The sequence below is a fragment of the Parasteatoda tepidariorum genome, chromosome 10 (assembly GCF_982258835.1).
Source record: "Parasteatoda tepidariorum strain Cologne lab strain chromosome 10, Ptep-v5.0, whole genome shotgun sequence".
Taxonomy (NCBI): Eukaryota; Metazoa; Arthropoda; class Arachnida; order Araneae; family Theridiidae; genus Parasteatoda; species Parasteatoda tepidariorum.
This window is the reverse complement of record NC_141764.1, coordinates 20,548,757-20,569,664: the sequence shown is the minus strand read 5'-3', so window position 1 is coordinate 20,569,664 and position 20,908 is coordinate 20,548,757. Positions and strand designations below refer to the sequence as shown.

The 20,908-nt window shown below is 34.4% G+C and overlaps 1 protein-coding gene across 5 annotated transcripts in view; it reads right to left on the bottom strand.

The window, feature by feature from the left end:
* Window positions 1-6,039: 6,039 nt before the first annotated feature.
* Window positions 6,040-20,908, bottom strand: part of LOC107449396 (glutamine synthetase 2, cytoplasmic) — a 40,208-nt gene continuing 25,339 nt past the window's right edge. For 3 of the 5 annotated variants that reach the window (XM_087153809.1, XM_087153810.1, XM_087153811.1), the window contains 5 exons: window positions 16,007-16,202; window positions 12,139-12,300; window positions 9,909-10,055; window positions 8,183-8,510; window positions 6,040-6,535 (listed from right to left, as the gene is read on the bottom strand). In XM_087153809.1, coding sequence (XP_087009935.1) covers window positions 6,247-6,535; window positions 8,183-8,510; window positions 9,909-10,055; window positions 12,139-12,300; window positions 16,007-16,202 — 1,122 coding nt within the window. In that variant the 3' untranslated portion in view covers window positions 6,040-6,246. Of the gene's footprint in view, window positions 6,536-8,182; window positions 8,511-9,908; window positions 10,056-12,138; window positions 12,301-16,006; window positions 16,203-16,817; window positions 17,179-20,908 lie in introns of those variants that run through there. The other 2 variants (XM_087153813.1, XM_087153812.1) reach the window with 2 other exon arrangements.

Here is a 20,908-nt window from a genome sequence, read left to right as displayed (position 1 = left end):
ATCAACAGAAACAAAGATTAAAATTTAAAAATAAAGAAATATAATCATTATTATATTTTATGTTATAATACTGAAACAAAGTTTGGCGAGTTGCTTGGCGAATATTTCAAAGTAAAGCTTTTCGCCAGTATAATTCTTTACATATATAAAAATAGAAATTATTTCTATTTAAAGTAATTAAAACTTTGATCGGAACAAATTATAATAAGTTTTAATTTTATTAGCTTAAAATAAATAAATATTTTAAAAGAAAATTTATCGCAAAAATAATGTACTATACTTACCGATACTAAAATCGTGTGCAGGTTCCTGTTATGGTAGTACATCAACTGCATTGAGATGGTCATCTCATAGTGCGAAAGTATTTTTAATGCTTTCATTTTAAAGGAAATGTTATTATTAAACTAAAAACTTGTTCCGTCTCATCTATAAAAAAATTTCATCCGATCATCCTCTTCCTAACGTCGCCGCCATTTTTATTTACATTTGTATATGTCATCACATAAAATTGAAACGTCATAAAAAGCAAACGATCTGATTGGTTCATGAAAGAAATTGCCTGAACGGTTGCAGATATTTCGTGCAACCGTAATTTCTATATCACACGAGCGTTTTTTGGAGAAATTTCACTTACAGTTGCACTTACACTTGCAGTTGCACATATTTTCTCTCGTGTGATATAGCCATCAGTATACTACAAAAAAGAAACAAAATGGAACGACGATCATAATATATATATAAAAATAATAAAGAGCACGGGCTTCATAGGTGAAAGTTAAATTAGTAGTGCTGATGTGCTCCCAGATTTTCTAAATATGTAAATACCAATGTTTTTTCTTTCTTATTAACACATCTACATCAATACTTTCCCTTGTTAAAAAGAAAAAAAACTAAACTACTAATTTCTAAGTAACACTTAAATGTTAAGAGTTCATAAGAGTCCCATCTTTTCACATAGCTTTAAAAGTCTTGGCTTAGGCAAGGGCTTCGTCAATATATCTGCAGTTTGCACCTCCGTTGAGATCTGCTGTACACTAATTTCTTCTTCTAAAACCTTTTCGCGAATGAAGAAATGTTTAATACTGATGTGTTTCGTTCTACGATGAAACTCGGGATTTTGAGCCAATCTGACCGCTGCACTATTATCAACAAAAATTGTTGGCACTTCTGTCAAGGAGGAAATTCCATTGAAGAGTCTTTTAAGCCAAATTAATTCTTTTGCGGCTTCATTTGCAGCAACTATCTCAGCCTCTGTGGTTGATATTGCAACCATAGTTTGACGCTGACTTAACCAAGATATAGCCCCACCTGCATGCAAAACTAAAACTCCACTCGTCGATCTTCCTGTCTTCAAGCAGCCTCCAAAGTCAGCATCACTAAAACATTCTAGAATTCCTGGTTTATAGCCTGATTTATGGATAATACATTTTTGCTTGGAACTCGCAATGTATCGAAATACACGTTTTACTTTGATGAAATCTTCTTTGGCAGGATTTTCTAACTTACGTGACAAAACGCTAATAGCGTATGCCAAGTCAGGTCTAGTGCCCATCATAAGATACATTAATGCACCGACAGCCTCACGATAAGGAAATACTGTTTTATCCTCTTCTTCACTTGAGCATGATTTTTCCTCTTTCAAAATAGGTGTATGAACTGGTCTACAATTACTCATACCAAACCGCTGTAGTATCTTTGTGGCGTAAGCTTCTTGTCCAATTTTAATGCTTCCATCATCAAGTCTATAAATTTCTACTCCTAAAAAATATGATGCTGGCTTGCTTGTAATTTTGAACTGAGCTTTCAACTGATTTATGAAGTCTCTTGACTCTTCTTCGTGAGTAGCAGCAACTAGTCCATCATCTACATAGAGAGATACGAGTAGCTTTTTATCTTCTTTCTCCCGAATAAACAAACACTGATCCGCTTCATTAACTTTAAAGCCAAGGTTTAACAGGAATCTACCAAAACATTTATGCCAACAACAAGGAGCTTGTTTAAGGCCATACAAACTTTTCTTGAGTTTGCATACATCGTTGGTGCCATTAGTGTAACCTTCAGGTTGATACATGTAAATGGTTTCCTCTAAATCACCATATAAAAAGGCAGTTGATACATCAAATTGTGTAAGATGCATGTTCTCACAAGCTACAATACTTATTATTGAACGTACAGTTCCTAACTTAGTAACTGGACTAAAAGTTTGATTGTAATCAATACCCTTTCTTTGATTAAATTCTTTAATCACAAGCCTTGCTTTATACTTATCTATAGTACCGTCAGGATTTTTCTTGATACGAAACACCCACTTACAAGGCAAAGCCTTAGCTTTCTCTGGTAAAGGTGTTAATATCCATGTTTGGTTTTCTTTTAGTGATTTGATTTCCGCATCCATTGCTTTTATCCAACAATTGTGTTCTTTACAATTGATAGCTTCTTCGTATGACTCTGGCTCATTTGAATCTGACATGAAACTTTCAGCTGCCATTACATAGTCTTCAAAACTTTTAGGCTGTTTTAGTTCACTGCGATTTCTCAGTTTCATGGTAAATAAATTTTCTCTATCTTCACTTTCATTTTCTGAACTCATTTTCTCTTTTAAGTAATTTTGATCAAGCTTTCCCTCATTTTCAGCTTCTGTAGGTAACTTACTCGTTGTATCAATTAAAGGTATTACAGCAGAATCTTCGCAATTAGTTAGAAGTTTCTCATCAAATATTACATCTCGAGAACAGATAACATTATTGTTTTCCTTTATCCAGATACGATATCTTTCATCACCATCATATCCCAATAGATAACCTTTTATAGCTTTCTTATCCATTTTTTTACGCTTCTGTCTTGGTATATGGACATAGCATGATGATCCTACTATTCGCATATGTTTTATTCTGGGTCTTTGCCCTATCCATAGTTCATAAGGACTTATGTTTGGTAATGAACTTTTTCCTGTTCTGTTTAATATGTACACAGACGTATTTATCAGTTCTGCCCATAATGATGAAGGAAAATTTATTTCTGAATTGGAATTCCTCAAAGTTCTTGCCATTTCTACTAAAGTCCTATTCTCTCGCTCACTGCCGCCATTCTGCTGAGGCGTATAAGGAGCTGTTAGTCTTTGAATAATTCCACCTTTATGCAAGATTCTTCTCACATTTTCATTATCGAATTCTCCCCCATTATCACTCAAGATCTCCTTGATATTGTGCCCTAGATTTTTGGCATGTGCTAACATATTTTCAAGAGCTTGGGTAACTTCTGATTTCTTATGAAGATAAAATACATAGCGAAATTTAGTAAAATGATCTTTAAAAACTACAAAATAACGATACTTTTTAAATGATTGATCAAAAGGTCCACAGACATCTGTTGAGATAAGCTCTCCTGGGCTTTTGGTCTTCTGTCTATTACCAAATTTTAATCGATGAGCTTTACCGTATATACATGCTTCACAGAATTGATTGTTAAATTCAACTTTAAGTTCCATTTGCTTTTCAAGAACATTCTTTACATGGCGTTTGTCTTGGTGTCCCCAGCGCTCATGATATAATTGCAGAATAGAATCACTTGTGGTAACTAAGTTCACTTCCACTGGATTGTTTGGAATAAGAACTTGCATATGTGCTTTATATAAACCACCTCTTACATTTCTTGTACCATAGAGTACAGTTTTGTTACCAATTTTTAACCAACATTCTTCCGTTGTTGATACGAATTTACTGTTTTCGTTTCTATCCTGTGCTGCTAGTACTGAAAATAAATTTTTCTTAATATCTGGGACTAACCAAACTTCTTTAAGTTCTTTAAATTGTCTCTCACCACTAACTTTTGTCATAATCTTTAAAGTGCCTCTGCCTATAGCTGGTAGTACCTTACCACTTGCAGCAGTAATCCCATGCGGGGATTCAAAAACTTCAAAATCGGCAAAGAATTTACTATTATTGGTGACATGTTTTGAAGCACCATTATCTATAAACCAATCGTAGCTGCTTTCTTCAAATGAAAAAACTTCTTCGTGAAGAGCTAATAATGAATTATTTGCTATAACATTATCTCTATCTTGAAATTTCTCATTTTGCTTTGGCTTAGCTGGCCTACCATCGGCAATCCACTTTCGACAATTTTTCACCCAGTGACCATTTTGATGACAGTAGTTGCACTTTCCAAGATGTCTTTTACTTTTAAAAATTGGCTTGGCTCTAGTTACTTTTGCTTCTAATGCTTCTTGATTTAATGATTCACTAAAACTTGAATCTTTCTTTATCTCTCTTTCATGAGTACACACCTGTGTTGTTAGTTCATCTAGAGTTCTTTTTTCATCATTCAAAAGTAGCCAACTTGATTTAAAGGTACGATAATTGAGAGGAAGAGTGTCCAAAATTTTGCAAATTAGCAACATTTCTGGTAGCCGGTTTTCATTTTTACTCTCAAGACCACTATTCAAATCTTTCCATAAATTTTTGAGCTTTGATAAATAAACTGACATATCATCATCCGACCAACTAAATTTAAAGAATTGAAGACAAATGTTATAGAGCTGGTTGTCAGAAGAATCTTCAAAAATTTTCTGAAGTTCCAGCCAAACTTCTCTTGCGCTATTAAATCTCATTACCTTTTGTAATGTGTCTTCTGTCATAGAGTTGGTTAACACCATCATAGCACAATTATTTGCCTTATTAAATTCTCTGAGATCATCCTTATATTTCTTTTTGATAGTTTCAGAAGCTGTTGGCTCAGGCAGTTCTGGCTTGTACATCTTTCCTTCAACAACTTCCAGAGCATCTGCGTGATAATTCAAAACAAACTTAATTCTGTATTTCCAAATTGCCCAATCACTTTTACCACTTAATGGTTTCACTTGGATTTTTCCTTGATCCATTACTTAAACTAACTGCAATTGCTGACTTTCGGAATATGAATTAACTTAGCACTAACACTTCCGCTTAACTATCGCCAAACTCAATTATTTCATTATTTTAACTTCGCGTAAATAGCTTGCTGGAGTCCATAACCTGTAGAAATTATTGAGTTATGCAAGTATTGACTGAACATGACATCTTTAAGTTAAATTAACTTTTTATTCAGTATACTACAAAAAAGAAACAAAATGGAACGACGATCATAATATATATAAAAATAATAAAGAGCACGGGCTTCATAGGTGAAAGTTAAATTAGTAGTGCTGATGTGCTCCCAGATTTTCTAAATATGTAAATACCAATGTTTTTTCTTTCTTATTAACACATCTACATCAATAGATTGGCTGTCAAATGTCTATTCAGTCTTCAGAAGAATTTTCACTGAATATGTCTGAGCTGCCTTTAAATATGTCTGCGAAATTGTGTACCGAACAGTTAAAGATGATTCACAGTTAAAGATGTCCACGATGAAAACACAATAAAGTTTCTTTTCTAAAAAAAATTACACAACAACAATCTTGTCAAAATTGTGATCGCTTACAGCGCTCTCTATTTTCTTCATTTTGTAGTGAATCGTACTTCTTTTTTTTACTTTAAAATATATAGTTTAACGTTTTAGTATAGGTGTATTCTTTTAACTTTAAATTTCTAACGGTTAAAGTTAGTTTCATTCTGGCGAAATAAGTCTTTAAAATGAAAATTCGTTAGCTCGCTTAGTTAGTAACAGTACATAAGTGCAGTCTTATTTTGATCAAGTTGATTATCCAAAGGCGCCATTAAAATAAGCATGCATTTTTAATGTTATCATATGTTGTACTAAACATTTTAATAACAAATTCACAAAGATATCAAAGATATAAGAGGAACATATGAGACAAAAATTTAAATCCATCTCTCACATGAGAAATGAGTATATTTTTTCAAATCATTATACTCACATGTCTTTAGTTTTGACTGTGCTATCTCGAAACACGTGAAATTCTACTTAATTATAATAGCGGACCAGCCGGTTGCGGCTAATATAAGTAATCAAAGGAATGGATTTGGTTAAAGGAATGTGGTGGAATACACAACTACAAAACTTATTTGGTTTTTGAATCTTAAAAGTGGAAAAAACAAAGACATTTAATAAATTTTTATTTTTAAAAAGACAAAACATAATCTAAAAATGTGCTGTTGAAGGTAATCCAGTCATCCAACACTAAAATCACAAGGTGCCTCGTAACACGAAGACAAGAGAATGATTACGCCAAATTAAAAAAGTTCTGCTGGGAAGGAGGGAGTACTCGGAAAAATTATCTAAACAAACAGAATGAAATGGAACAGTTCATTCAGCCAGACAGACTGTTCGGACAATAACTTCAGCAACACTGTAGGGATCGCAATTGGAAGATGGACGCCTGTCCTCCAGGTAGCCCATCCCCTCTTGGGCAACTTGCCTTGGAATACGAATGCTAGCACCTCTGTTGGCGACTCCGGCACTGAAGTCGTGAATACTGGAAGTTTCATGGAATCCCGTCAGGCGGCGCTCGTTGTCCTTGCCCTGTTTGGGGTCGTATGCTTGAATGTGACGGTCATGATGTTTGGAAAGACGCTCTATAGCTTTTTCAATCTCCCTATAAGAAAAATTAATATTGTAGAATCGAACATCAAATTACGATTGAATTTATTATTTGGCAGTTCAAATATAGCTCAGCAAATTCATATAGTACTGCTTTGAGAAGAACTCCAGATTAAAAGTCTAGACTGTCTACTACTATGGTAACAAGCAAGGACGCATTTCTAATGGGTTAAAATGGAGGAAGGAATGTGTCGATTGGTTTACTCACGACGATCTATGCAGAGATTAAGACAAAACTATTCACCCCATGTAATTTCCATGTAAGTGTAATTTCCTCGTAACCATAGTACTTACCACAAGGCAAGACTTCTGCCTGGAAGAGTTCTCCTGAAAGCCGCACTATACATGATCTAGCGGTCTGATCCAGTTATTAGATAGTATAACGGCAAAAGAAAATCTTGCATTATGACCTTAATAAGTAATAGAATGTATTCCATAATTCCTAGCATTAATGATTCTAGAATTTTTTTTTCTAAAAATTAAGTACAAAAATATACATATTAGGTCTACAATTACACATAAGGAGTCGCATATTAATCATTTTGCAAAGAAAAACAAAGTTTAAACAATCTGATAAGCCACTATAACCGAAAAGATTAAGCACTTAAAAACCAATTTGATGGCAGACAAAGTTTAAAGAGGCTCCTAATAGTCTCTTTTCAACTTCACTTATTTCTACAATGAAGTAGATTTCAATTTTTTTTTCAATCTTTCCTTTATCGCTAAAGATTTACTAGGTTTGATTTTTTTTCGACCTCTCTTGTAATTTACTCCCCCTGATATGCATATAATTTTGACATTTATAACAAACTTTTTAAAAATATATATTGCGCTTATGAAACACATTCTAAACCTTGGGTAGAATAGGACAAATTAGAGCTATATTTCTGTTTTAAGAATCCTTGTCAAAAGTCATTAGAAGCAACATATTAATGATTACAAATTTATATTGAAACAAAAAATTATAAACATTTAACTACTAATTATCGAGATAAGTCAAAAGTGAAATTAAAATGAAACACTAATTTTGCGGATAAACAAAAATAGTAATATTTTTTAATTTTATATTAAAATGCGCCCCTCTCTGCAATCGATGCTTTTAATCTACTTTTGTAAGAGCAATCCGCTAATCACTTTAAAAAATAAGATGTTGAGTAAAATTCAAAAGCTCATTTTATTTCGCCAGAATTCGAGATAATAGCGTGTTAATATATGCTTTAACTTCTTATAAATTAAGAATGTATTGTTTAGAATTTATTTTTAGAATGTTTCTTAAGATAATTGAAGAATTTTCAGTTAAGACCTCTTACACCCTTAAAAGAACAGTGTACAGCAAGATTTCGTCAGTAGGATGAGCAGAACTTCTTAGTATTTTATTTTTAATGTAAACGTTCTCCCCTATCTTTTAAGAAGACCAGGCAACTAGTTCTGCTTGTCCCTGATACAGAGTGAAGATGTTTCGTTTAAAGTTGGTTAACAGTTAACTTTACTAAATCCCAAAAATTAAAAAATACACGCGTTGACAATAGTAAAATTACTTATAACAAAATGCATGGTAAAATTGATGCAAGGCAATAGAAAAAAAAAGATATCACATCTCTCTCTTGCAAGCATTCATTTTGCTTATTTAGATTTAACTTACTTCAATCCACCTTTTTCTCTCATGGCTTTGGTGCTGAAGTTGGTGTGTGCACCAGCACCATTCCAGTCTCCAGGAATGGGTTTTGGATCGAAGGTCACCACGACACCGAAGTCTTCGGCTACTCGTTGCAGAATGAATCTGGACATCCAGAGATCGTCCCCGATGGCGACGCCTTCACTCGGTCCAACTTGGAACTCCCACTGAGCAGGCATCACCTCTGCATTGGTGCCACAGATTGGAATGCCAGCGTACATGCAGGCTCTGTAATGGGCCTCCTCCACATCACGACCATACACCTTATCAGCACCCACCCCACAGTAGTAGGGACCTAGAAACAAAAAAAAATTAAGTTCAGGGGGTTATACCATTCTTGATGTTCAGGGGGTTATACCATTTTTAATACATTTTAAGCCGTCCAGGACCGCGATCACATACATAGCTGCCAACATGAATAGGAAAAAATCCAGTAGATTTTACGAAAGATAAATCTCATGATAATTGTTGTATTATATACAAAATATTTCATGCATAGAGAATTTTGGGAATTTTTATAGTCATCCAAAACAGAAAAACTGCAACGTTTTCCAGTTACGACGAACATTAAATGAACTTGAAAAAAATTTTATAAGGGATTTTTTTGGGAATCTAACTCAATTTTAGCGAATTTTCTAAAATGTACAAAAACCAGGAGAATTTTATATAAACCAGTAGACCAGGAGGAACTGGCAAAATCCAGTAGTCTACTGGAAAATCCAGTATAGTTGGCAACTATGCATACATATTGATCAATCAATTCTGCTTTCACTCTCGCAGGGTATCATATATATATCAGATGAGCCGTTCTGACTCCCATGGACGTAATCTCAATTTTGTAAGCTCGTATTACATTCTATATATCTCGTATAAGTCTTTGTATATGTATTCCTCTGTACATTTACTCTCGGAATTCAGGGGCTTTAGGGGAAGTGCTTCGTTCTCTTTTTGCGCTTCTGAACGGGTTAAAAATCAGTTTGGGTTCAAACTAACCTTGGTCCTACCAATTTCTGTATTGATAAATTTGGTATTTTATATTTATTTCTTATAGCATATATTACAGGGTACAGCATGGCAGTGAATGCTGCAAATTTTGGCCTAGCAGGAAAAAAAAATTTTTTAAATTTTCAGACGTTAAAAAAATTGCAGACTAAATAAAGTTACTTAAGAAATTGAGCGAGTCGCAAATTGTTCAGTGGTTAATGGCAGTGAGCTGTTATTACAAAGGATTGGGGGTTTGAGCCTCAGTGGCGGCTTGAAGCCCACCCAGCTCAGATAGATGGGTATCTGCTTGTCTGGAAAGTAAGCGTGGCCTGTGCCACAATGCCGTTGGTCACGAAATTGAGCAGCCTTAAGGTTCATGACCCACATTGAACAGGAACGAACAATCTCTTAATCAAAATTTTAATATTCTTCAACTAAATTTTAAATAATTAAAGTGCATTTCTTTTAATAGCGCAATTAATTTATCATGCATTGTAGCATTTAATATTCTTGCCGTTTAAAACTCAAACCTACAAAATGCAACGTTTGAGAACAAATTTTATAGTACATTCTGAAGGCAATTAAGAATTCTTCTGCGTTGCAGATCAATTACAGAGGTTCTGCTACAGGGTAGCAGACCAACGTGATTACTTAAGTAAATAAAAGTTCTCGAAGGAAAAAAAAGGGGGGGAGGACAAGAGGTACTTACCTTGAGGGCCTGGAAAACCATTTTTTGGCCAACCAAATGGATGTTTATCACAGTCTAATAGGGTATATTCTTGTTCAATGCCAAACCATGGTTTTTCAGCTTTGGCCTTATCCATCACTTCCACGCACGTCTTGCGTTTGTTGGAATCTGCAAAAAAGACACATCCGGACATTGTTATTTTGTTATAGCTTTATTAATAAGTTATACAAGACCAAATATGATTGCCAATAAACATTTTGCAGAAGCAAGAAAAACAGTTAATTGCTACCAAACACCACTTTTTAAAAAACTCCGAGGCTAACTGTCACGAGCTGAGTACTCGACTCATTAACCGTCTCTAATCCAAGATATGTTTCAATACAAAAATGATTTAGGATTTTTTCTTTTTGTTACTAAATTATTTTTCAATGTCACAACTCAATTAGACAGATCGCTCCAAGAAAAAATTATTACAAAATTTTACGACAAAGCTCAGCGTAGATAGCAAACTAAGAAATTAGATAGCAAACTTTAAAGAACAAAAATATTTCTACATGGGGTAAATCTCAGGATCATACCCTAATTTTCAAAGCAAAACATACATAAACTAAAGATGAAAATACAATTTGAAACTGCCAGTTGATTGGGTTTTATTGGCTTAAGAGGACGCCATAACACGGGAGAAACTTTTCGTCGCTAATTCTCTTTCACCGCCATTAACAATTGGAAATTTAAAAAAGAAAAAGTGAATTCTTGCAAACCTATAGTAAGCCATTAAGTTTCTGATGTTGAAAAAAAAATTCAAAATATCAAAATGCAAACCACATTATCGAAGATAACTTCTCCATCGCGTAATTTTAAGTTCTCGTGGTTTATTTCAATATTCTAAAATTTATTTTTAGTATTAGAAATTTCATGGCTTATTCCAGTTTGTCTGAACACCCCTTCTAAACTTTCAATTTCAAATTAGTCAAGGAGGTAAAAAAGAATTTGCAATGTAAAATTTCCTTCGTGGTATGGCATCCTCTTAAGGCTCCGTTGCTACAAGGATGACAATGTTATGAGGTAAAAATGTGCAATGTTAAAAACACTGGTGCAAAAAAAATGGAAACATTGGGATGTGGCTATGAGCCACATATTAACTGCTACAATCGATATTAAGTATTTATGGTGACATTAACCGGTGTAAACTATACTTGACACAAAAGTTAAGTTTCACATAATTGTTAAAAAATGACTATAGTTCCTGATAAACTGCTGAATAGATTTTCAAAAACTTGTTTGTAAAGTATACCTAGTTATGGTGCACACTTTTCTTTATTGTAACAGTTTTTAGCCGTATTTTATCAATTACACTTAAAAACAGTTTAATTTATAACAGTCGTTGAACAGCCGACGCAATTCTTGGGTTTACGACAACCAGTGTTCAACTCCTTAGCCTTGTAATTTTGAACACAATCCAAAAGACAAGCGGACTCTTTGATCAAATATTGGGACAAATTTGCCTTCGTGAAGGACTTATTGATGGAACTAACCCACATTTGAGTTACATGAACATGGAGAGGAGGACGACAAGAACGTCCCACGGTTAGCCTGGCGGCAAAGGGATACTAACCCATGATCCGTCTATCACTGAGGATATTTTTACGTCAGCACTGTGGTCGGTGCAAGCCGGATGCGGAATTTGTTTCGACCTGCCATCGTTGGGGATTCGAACCCGGTTCACCTTATTGGAAGGCAAACGCTCTATCCCCTGAGCTATAAAGGCTCAAAAACAGTTTAAGATGAAAAATCTTAAAATTTTAATTGCAAACTTAAAAAGTTACATTTGAAAAATGTAATTAAAATGTTTGACGCCCGGTGGCTGAGCGTAAGCGCTTCGCGCTGTCGTGCCACAGGTCCCTGGTTCGATCCTCAGGCTGGGCAAGGTTGACTCAGCCTTTCATCCCTTTAGTGGGTCGATAACTGAGTACCAAGCATGCTTGGGAACTAAACACTGGGGGTTCCGCGTTCGGTTGACCACCTGACCGGAACATCTGCTCCTGCACCCCAGAGCCCAAGGTCAAGAAAACTGAGATGGGCACAGTAGGCCTTGGCCCTCTATGGGCTGTCACGCCGCTGAGTTTTTTAATTAAAATATTTTTACAGTTTTTAATTTGAGCATTTTTTTTAGAAAGTCGTTTTAAAGCTTTCGTTTAATTGGCAATGGGATATAACAAAGTTTCTCTTTGAAAAGTAAAAGATCACTCACCAGTTGGTTGTCCGTTGAATTTGTAAGTTTCACAGAGAACAAGTTTGTTGTTACCGCCACGGAATGGGTCATTGTAGAGAGCAACAGGATGTAAATAGATATCAGAATTCGAACCTTCCGCCTGATATGTACTAGAACCATCAAAATTCCACACAGGTAAATCTGAAAAAGAAAAATGCGTTTTTTTATACTAACTAATCTAGCAAATAGGCTAGACCAGCTCCATACAGAATATATATCCAGAAATATATATAACCCATTGGCGAAATGGGTGTTGTTTTGGGTTTGATGACGTGCGCACCTTATTTAGACGTCACACATTTCAACTGTGTTTAAGAATATTGTTGTTGTTACTTTACGTCGCACTAGAGCTGCACAATGGGCTATTGGCGACGGTCTGGGAAGCATCCCGGAGGATGATCCGAAGACATGCCATCACAATTTTGATCCTCTGCGGAAGGGATGGCACCCCCGCTTCGGTAGCCCGACGACCTGCGCGCGAAGTCGAGCACTTTACGGTAGCACAGTTTAACGAGGACCAATACCGCACACCCTCGGTCCCTACGCAGACTGATCCAAGTGGTCACCCACCCGCACACTGACCGTAGCCAGTGATGCTTGACTTCGGTGATCTGCTGGGAACCGTGTCTTAACGATCAGTCCACTGCGGGACGTGTTTAAGAATAATAGTAAACAGTGCTCATGCGTCGCTATGGTGAAAACTGCTGTTTGATAGTTTTTTCAGAATTATTTCACTTTTAATTTAGTTATGCATTAAGTTGGTGAGTTCATTTGAGCTATGGGACCAGAGAGATCCCACAAATACTTCTTGAGTTGTGAATGAACGAGAATTTTATCATTTGAACGATATTTTTATTTTTATTGTTTTAATTAAGAATCAGAAATTCTAACTTACAGTTCGAACTGGATCGTTTTCAATATTAATTCAGGTGAACATCCTGATATGCCAATGGGTAGCCTGTGATCGCTTTTCGGCGAACACACTTTTTATTACCTTTGTTTAACGAAAAGGAATTAATGATTTTGGCCATCACTACACATATATAGCTTAAATTAATATACAAAAGTCCTAACAATATTCTTTAAAAAAGAATTTTTAATTTATAACCGTCGTTAAACAGCAGACCCAATTTTTGGGTTTACGACTACCAATATTCAATTCCGTAGATTTGTAATTTTGAACCCAATCAAGAAGACAAGGGAACTCCTGGATCAAGTATTTTGAGAAATTTGCCTTCGTGGAGGACTTCTTGATGGAACTAACCCGCATTTGCGTTGCATGGTGAAAACCACGAGAACCTCCCACGGTAAGCCTGATGGAAAGGGGACTTACCCATGATCCGTCTACCAGTGAGGATATTTCCCGTTAGTACTGTGGTCAGTGAAATCGTTGGGATTCGAACCCAGTTCTCCTTATGGGAAGGCGAATGCTCTATCCTCTGAGACATCTCGTATCTCAGAAAGATATTAGCAAAACTAAGTCAAATGAAACTTTTCTATCGAAGTTTAATAAACTTCATTTATATTTTCTATTGAGCGAAGTTCATCATCCGATTTATGCCTATCAAACACAGGTGTCCAAGCGACAATATTTTGAATTTTTTTTTTTAAAAACTAAAGTTGATGGTATGTTTTTTTCATATTATGTATATATTTTAAATAAGATTTTGAAATTTAACTGAAAAAGGCGAATTAATATTAATAATGTAATAATTAACAAGCAAAAATTTTTTCCAATAAGTTCTAATAGCTCACACATTTTCTCCCAGAAGTTTAACGAAATAATAACGGGTAATAAAATATGGTTAACACATGAATTAACTAAAATATTAAACAATTACGAAGATTTTACACTATCAATATTTACATTCGTGGCATACATATTAGCACGTTATGTTTGGTATTTAGTCAATGACAAGAGAGCAATTTGCAGACAACGCTATGTCACAATAATTAAATGACTGCAGTTGCAGTTAAACATAATGCGGAGCATTTGCATAATGTTTGACTAACGTTAACCGTAAAGCTAACAATTCTCTACCTTTTAGAACCACCTATCCTATCGGTTAGTGGGGAATTTCTTGCGCATGCGTTGTGAAGCTCAAAGAGAATATTATGGTGAGGGAAAACCATCATATGCAAAATCTAATATCATGCACCTTTCTCTCCTAGGCAAATTTTTTTTAGTTTGCATGAGACAAAAGTCAAGGATTTTATTTGACAAGAGTAAACCATAACGAAAAAGTTTCAACTTTTAAAAATACAAACGTTCTAATAGTTTTAATTTGTGTTCTGATTAACAGAATTTGGATGTCGAGCATGCTCACGTTTATAAACGAAACTTCAGCCAAAATGTGCAAACACTTTTTTTTTTTTTTTTTTTTTTTTTTTTTATAAAATGCAAAACTACAAGAAATAACAGTCTGTTATTTGAAAGGAAAAAAAAAACTTAATATGACAAATAAAAATTTTTAAAAAAAGACTTTATGACAAATAAAAAATTTAAAAAACATCAAAACCAATTTGATTGCTAAATTTTGAAGGTGTTTCTAATAATCCCTTTTCAACAATTCTTCCTCGGACAATCAAACAGGTTTCATTGTTTTTTTTTATTTCAAATTCCAAATTAATGTTTCATCAGGTTGATAAATTTAGTAATATTTTTCGTATCAAACAATTAAGTGCATAAATTTTTACTTAGTTTTTGAAGTTCATATAAAAAATGCGTATCGAGGGCAATGATTACGGAACACGTTACATATTTCTAATGAAACTATCCTGTAAAATTAGATAATGTTTCAACAACCGAAACATATTAGCATCCTTCATTGCAAAAGTATAAAATGACAAAAATTCATATTTCATTTTACATTATTGTTTCAAAGAATTTTTAATGGCTTTTTTTAGAAATAAGCTTCCCATGCAACTAAAATAATTCAATAATATTTCTATTGGTAAAATTTTTTACTAGAGTGACATATACTCTTGTACATTAAACAATTGTACCATAAAAATATAGCAAGCTTTACTAAATTTTTATAAACAGTCCTTAATATTCTCCTTATAAAAGAGTCCGATTATAATTTTTGATTATACTGACATTTCGCTGATGGCATACGGAAAGAAATAAAAACGCCAAATTCTGAATAACTTATAAATTTAATGAATTTTCAGATATTAAAGTGGTTTGCGTAGCCAATTTAACCAATAAGTGAAAACACTTGAAAGACGCGAAAACTTTTTTTGAAGTTATTTTAAACATACTTATTTCGCTTAAATTTTTGATGAACCATTTCAAATTACAGAATTTGAAATCAAAAAATTTTATTTTCCCATTCAACAATATTCGATTATTAGACTAAATAAAATCTAAAATTACTTTTTACATAGAAAAGTTTTATTATTAAAGAAATTTAATAAGCATTGTTTTGTTATTGAAGAAACTTTTACTCTCATCTTGTATTAACTCACTGATGATTTGTAAAAATAGGTTGATAAACGCAAAAAGCAAAATTAACTTAAAATGGCTAGAATTTCAGACAACTTTTGTAACATTTTAAAATAATATTTTCAAACAGCTGCTTCCAATTACTAACAACTGTAGGTAATATAATGATTAACTGAGCTTTTTTTTTAAAAAGGTGACATTTTTAAGCCGAATTGTTCCTTGTTATTGTTACCAGATATGTACTGAAGTTCGGGAATTTTAACAAGCTAACAGCATACTAAGCAACAAAAAAAACACCTTTTGCCTTCATGGAAATAGTATTCAACAAGTCTTTCTTGAACGATTTGAAAATTTGGCTAACTTCCCGACGACCTTGAATTTCAAATAAAGAAAACTTACCGCTAGGATGTTTAGGAACAAAATCCAAGGTCTTCGTTTTTGCTCTCAATTGCTCCCCTGTTCCATCAATCCATACATACATACATTGCACCTTGTCTTCGGGCTGGGGCAAGTTCAGGTACTTCAGAGTGGTCTGCTTGTTCAACTGACAGCTGGTGGACATACACGTTGACCCAGACATTTCTCTCAATGTTACCTGTTGTTGGAACACATTTGACATTAAACAGATACAATAAATACCGACATAACAAAATTTGCAAGAAATTCTAAAAGTTTCTTGTCAGAACATTCAGCTGAAAACCAAAAACATCAACAAATACAATAGCGACATAAAACGAAGACATTTCTTTTAAAGTTACTTGTTGGAACGTTTTGAATGATAGCTCAAGATTAAAAAAAACAACTACATTCAACACCGATATAACGAATTGTTAAAAATATTTCTCTTACTGTTACTTTTTCGAATACTTTAACGTTACAGCATTCAGCAGAAGACCAAAAACATTAACAATAAATCCAGATATAAAACATAGATTAAGATATTTCACCTAAAGCTACGTCTAAGAACGTTTAGCTCAAGAACAAAACATAAACAAATACGATAAATACCAAACGAATTGTGCTATATATTCGTAATGATGCTTGTTAGAACAATTTTGACGAGACCAAAAAACATTTTCAAATACAATCAATACCGATATAACACGCGAAAAACATTTCTCAACGTTACCAGTTGAAATACTCAAATGTTACTTCCATTTAGCCAAAGAGCATAATATTATCAAATATTATAATAAATACCGACACGGACCTACTTTGATACTTATATTCCAATATTTAGTTTAAGAGACCAGCTCTTGTCCCAATGAACGGAGGCAATCATCAAATGAGACTATATTAATATTAAAAATTCGTAACAGTAGCAAACTTCATAAGTATGCTACCTAAGCGTCATTAGAATAAATTCCTGTTTGAAAAACAGCCTATTTCTATTCCATACTATTATATTGTGTTGCATTACGTCGATGTTACGTCATACTCTTCCTAACTTCTGCTTAGTTCAGTATCCAACTTTTTGCTAGGGCATTTGAAACTGAAGCCTGGGCTGCGTCAGAGAAGGTTTCAAGCTGGTGTTTAGAAATCACTGATAAACTTCAGTGCTTACAAACAAAGAGCTGTGCAGCTCTAGTGCGACGTAAATTAACAACAACAACTACTACAAGCAAAGAGCATATGTACTTAGCAGTAGTACTTTTATGTCGCACTTACGCTTCACAAAGGGCAATTGACGCGAGAATAGTATACAAGCACTTAGTAGCATAATTAGTATCTTAAGTTCATATTTGATGTCCTAGGCTATGTAAACGCGTTATATTGTCTTTCCACCAACGGTTTTAAGTGTGAGGGTAACGGGTTCGATTCTCACCATAACTCAAGAATTGATCCTACTTTAGTCAAGCGTGATTATCCTATTGAGGTTTGAGCTCCGTAGATTCATGCTTCGATGTCATTAAAAGCTTATAAAAGAATACCTTCAAGCGCCTAGTCCCGCACTGGACTGATCGTTAAGACACGGTTCCCAGCAGATCACCGAAGTCAAGCATCACTGGCTACGGTCAGTGTGCGGGTGGGTGACCACTTGGATCAGTCTGCGTAGGGACCGAGGGTGTGCGGTATTGGTCCTCGTTAAACTGTGCTGCCGTAAAGTGCTCGACTTCACGCGCAGGTCGTCGGGCTACCGAAACGGGGTAGCCATCCCCTCCACAGAGGATCAAAATTGTGATGGCATGTCTTCGGATCATCCTCCGGGATGTTTCCCAGACCGTCGCCAATAGCCCATTGTGCAGCTCTAGTGCGACGTAAATTAACAACAACAAATCAAGCGCCTAAGTGAAGTATATAAGGCTTGAAACAATTTTTTTAACCAGCTAGATGAGCTGATTATGCTGTAAACTAAATTTTCTAGACATATGAGATAAAAGCGAGTAGCATACATTCTATTACTTAGCCACTTCTATCAGCTATAATTCGATATTTATTTGTATATGATATTTATTTAGGATACTAAGTAAATTCATTTGTTTGTATATAATATTTATTTAGGATACTAAGTAAATTCATTTGTTTGTATATGATATTTATTTAGGCCACTTAGTAAATTCGCGAAACAAACTTATGAATTTCTTGTCTCATTTAATATTATTTAACTTTTTATCCCTCCATCCACACGAAAAAGTGTCTTTTTCTAAGTGTCCCTCTTGGAGTAAAATTTAGATCATTTTATTCACATAAGAGCGAACAGTGTAGCTACCAATACCGGTTTTGACCTTTTACTACAACGGTTTCTATGGATTTTTTCAGTTTAAAAATTAAAAAGTTAACGAATTTTTTTTTAAAAAAAAACAAGTAGCATTGCACAACTGTTGCTGTTGTAGTTCATTTACGTCGCACTAGAGTTGCACAATGGGTTATTGGCGACAGTCTGGGAAACATCCCTGAGGATGATCCAAAGACATGCCATCACAATTTTGATCCTCTGTAGAAGGGATGAAACCCCCGCTTCGGTAGACCAACGACATGTACCCGAAGTCGAGCACTATATGGCAGAATAGTTTAACGAGGACCAATACCACACACCCTCGGTGCCTACGAAGACTGATCCAAGTGGTCACCCATCCGCACACTGACAGCAGCCACTGATGCTTGACTTCGATGATCTGCTGGGAACCGCGTCTTAACGATCAGTCCACTGCGGGACCCATTGCACAACTAATTTTTGCCAAGATTCTCGGATTGAACTCTCGATCTCCTGCTTATGAAGCGAAAATGCGAGTCGTCTCTATCCAATGTAAGGCAACGATCTCAGCAGATTATATAATCTAAAAATGCATATTAAATGCTTGATAATTATGTTATTATTTAAGTGCATGCGGGATTTAATAAACTTTTTGTTACTTCATTTCCACTTTTAAATGTTGCAGAGAGTTGGAACTTCCGGCATGGGCAACTCTGAGCTTCAGAATTACGAAAATACAAAAATGATGGAAATAATAAACAAGCACGACAATCTAAACCTATTGTTTATCTCCTTCATTAAAATGTTGCAGACTTCTTAAAGAACAGGAAGAAGCGTCTAGACGCTTTTAAAAACTTTAATGTAAGCTGAAGCAACAAGAATGATAGCAGAATTTAAAAAGTAAATCTGCGCGGCTATTTTCAAAAATCCTACTTAGTCAGTGACCCCAACGTACTCAGACAGATATTATTAGAATAAAAATCCAGTTTAACTTAACATATGTGTAGCAAAATTTTCTTATAAAGTATCTAAAAATAATACATAAAAGCTTTATGCTGTTTAAATGTAAGTTGAATTTCACGCAATGATATTTATAGAAAAGTTGTATAAATCCGCATTCTATACAATCCTGTTATTAAATGTCGGAATTTTTTTTATTTACTTTTTGTTCTTTATTAAGTGTTCAACAGAGTGATCGTGCAATTAAAATCAGCTATTCCGTCTGTAAGCTATAACGCGTCAAATGCGCCAAAAATCGTCATATGAGCACGAAAAAATGGTTATGACGACTCCTCTGGGACGAATAATTCTAAACGAAATTCAACTTTAATTAAAAGGAAAATAAATAAAATGAAGAAAAAAAATTGCCACTAGAATAATGGTGAATTCAGTTCATGTTTTTGTCACTGTAGAATATTAAAATCACAAGTATAAGCGGGTCCCTATTTTAAATAAGGACCCGATTTTAGTAAGAGAAGGACTCAGAAATTTGAATATTTCAAGTTCTAAGGACCCGTAGTTTCCAAAATCGAGCGTAATCCCTGAAAAAGTATAAATAAAAATCGTTTGTAGGTGGTCTAAAAACAACTTCAGTTTTTAGCTTTCATCTGGAAGTTACGGATAGTGATTTCTATAAATAAATAGTTTAAGTGTGTAAATTAGATTTAAAGAAAATGGCAGCAAGTTCCAGTTAGAAATAAAAACAAGGCGGAGAAAACACAGTTCTCTGTTTTCAAACTCATTTAGTTTACTCTTTCACCAGAGAACTTTATTTACAAATAATTCCGGAGGAGTTGACAAATATTTTTGTCAGAGGAGGAAAAAAATGTGGGTTTTTTTTCCGCTTGCAGATTACTGTGTCATCTCCGGATATATTTTCGTGTTTTAAAAACACATTTCTTGACGCCATATTTAAATATTTCAGGCTTTCGTTGTCATCGTTTCTGGTTCCAATGATTACATATATTTTATCCAGACCATCAATTCCCAAACGGTGTTCCGCGGAGCCCTAGGGTTCCGTGGGTGTTTCACAGGGGTTCCGTTAGTTTTTGTTTTTTTTCTAAATATTAGTAATTTTTTAAACCTGTACTTATATTTATATCCAATTATTATTTATTTAATATTTCGGTTATTTTTATGGAATAATTGAAGTGAATGAAAAAGATAGTTCTTTTTTTTCTTTTAAATCTGCAATTGCAACAATTACGTAAATATTTCCCATCAAACATTTCTATTCAAATAAAATAACCTTATTCCTAAAGAAAGGTGTTTCCCTGATGTCGACATATTTCAGGAAATGCGGTGACTCAGTGGATTGAGCCAACATCTCCTAAAAGAGAGAAGGCTTCCGATTTAGGTGTCCAACGCAATAAACATAAACTGCGCTGAGGGGTTTTTATTATTTTTTTAAAACCTTCGTTGAACAGCCGACCCTATTTTATGGGTTTACGACTACTAATGTTCAACTCCGTAGCCTTGTAATTTTGAACCCAATCCAGAAGACAAGAGAACTCCTGGATAGAGTATTACCTGCCAACTTTTACGCATTTGGCGTAAAATTTAATTTTTATATTTAAAGTGGTAAAAAATCTATACTATTTTTCTCT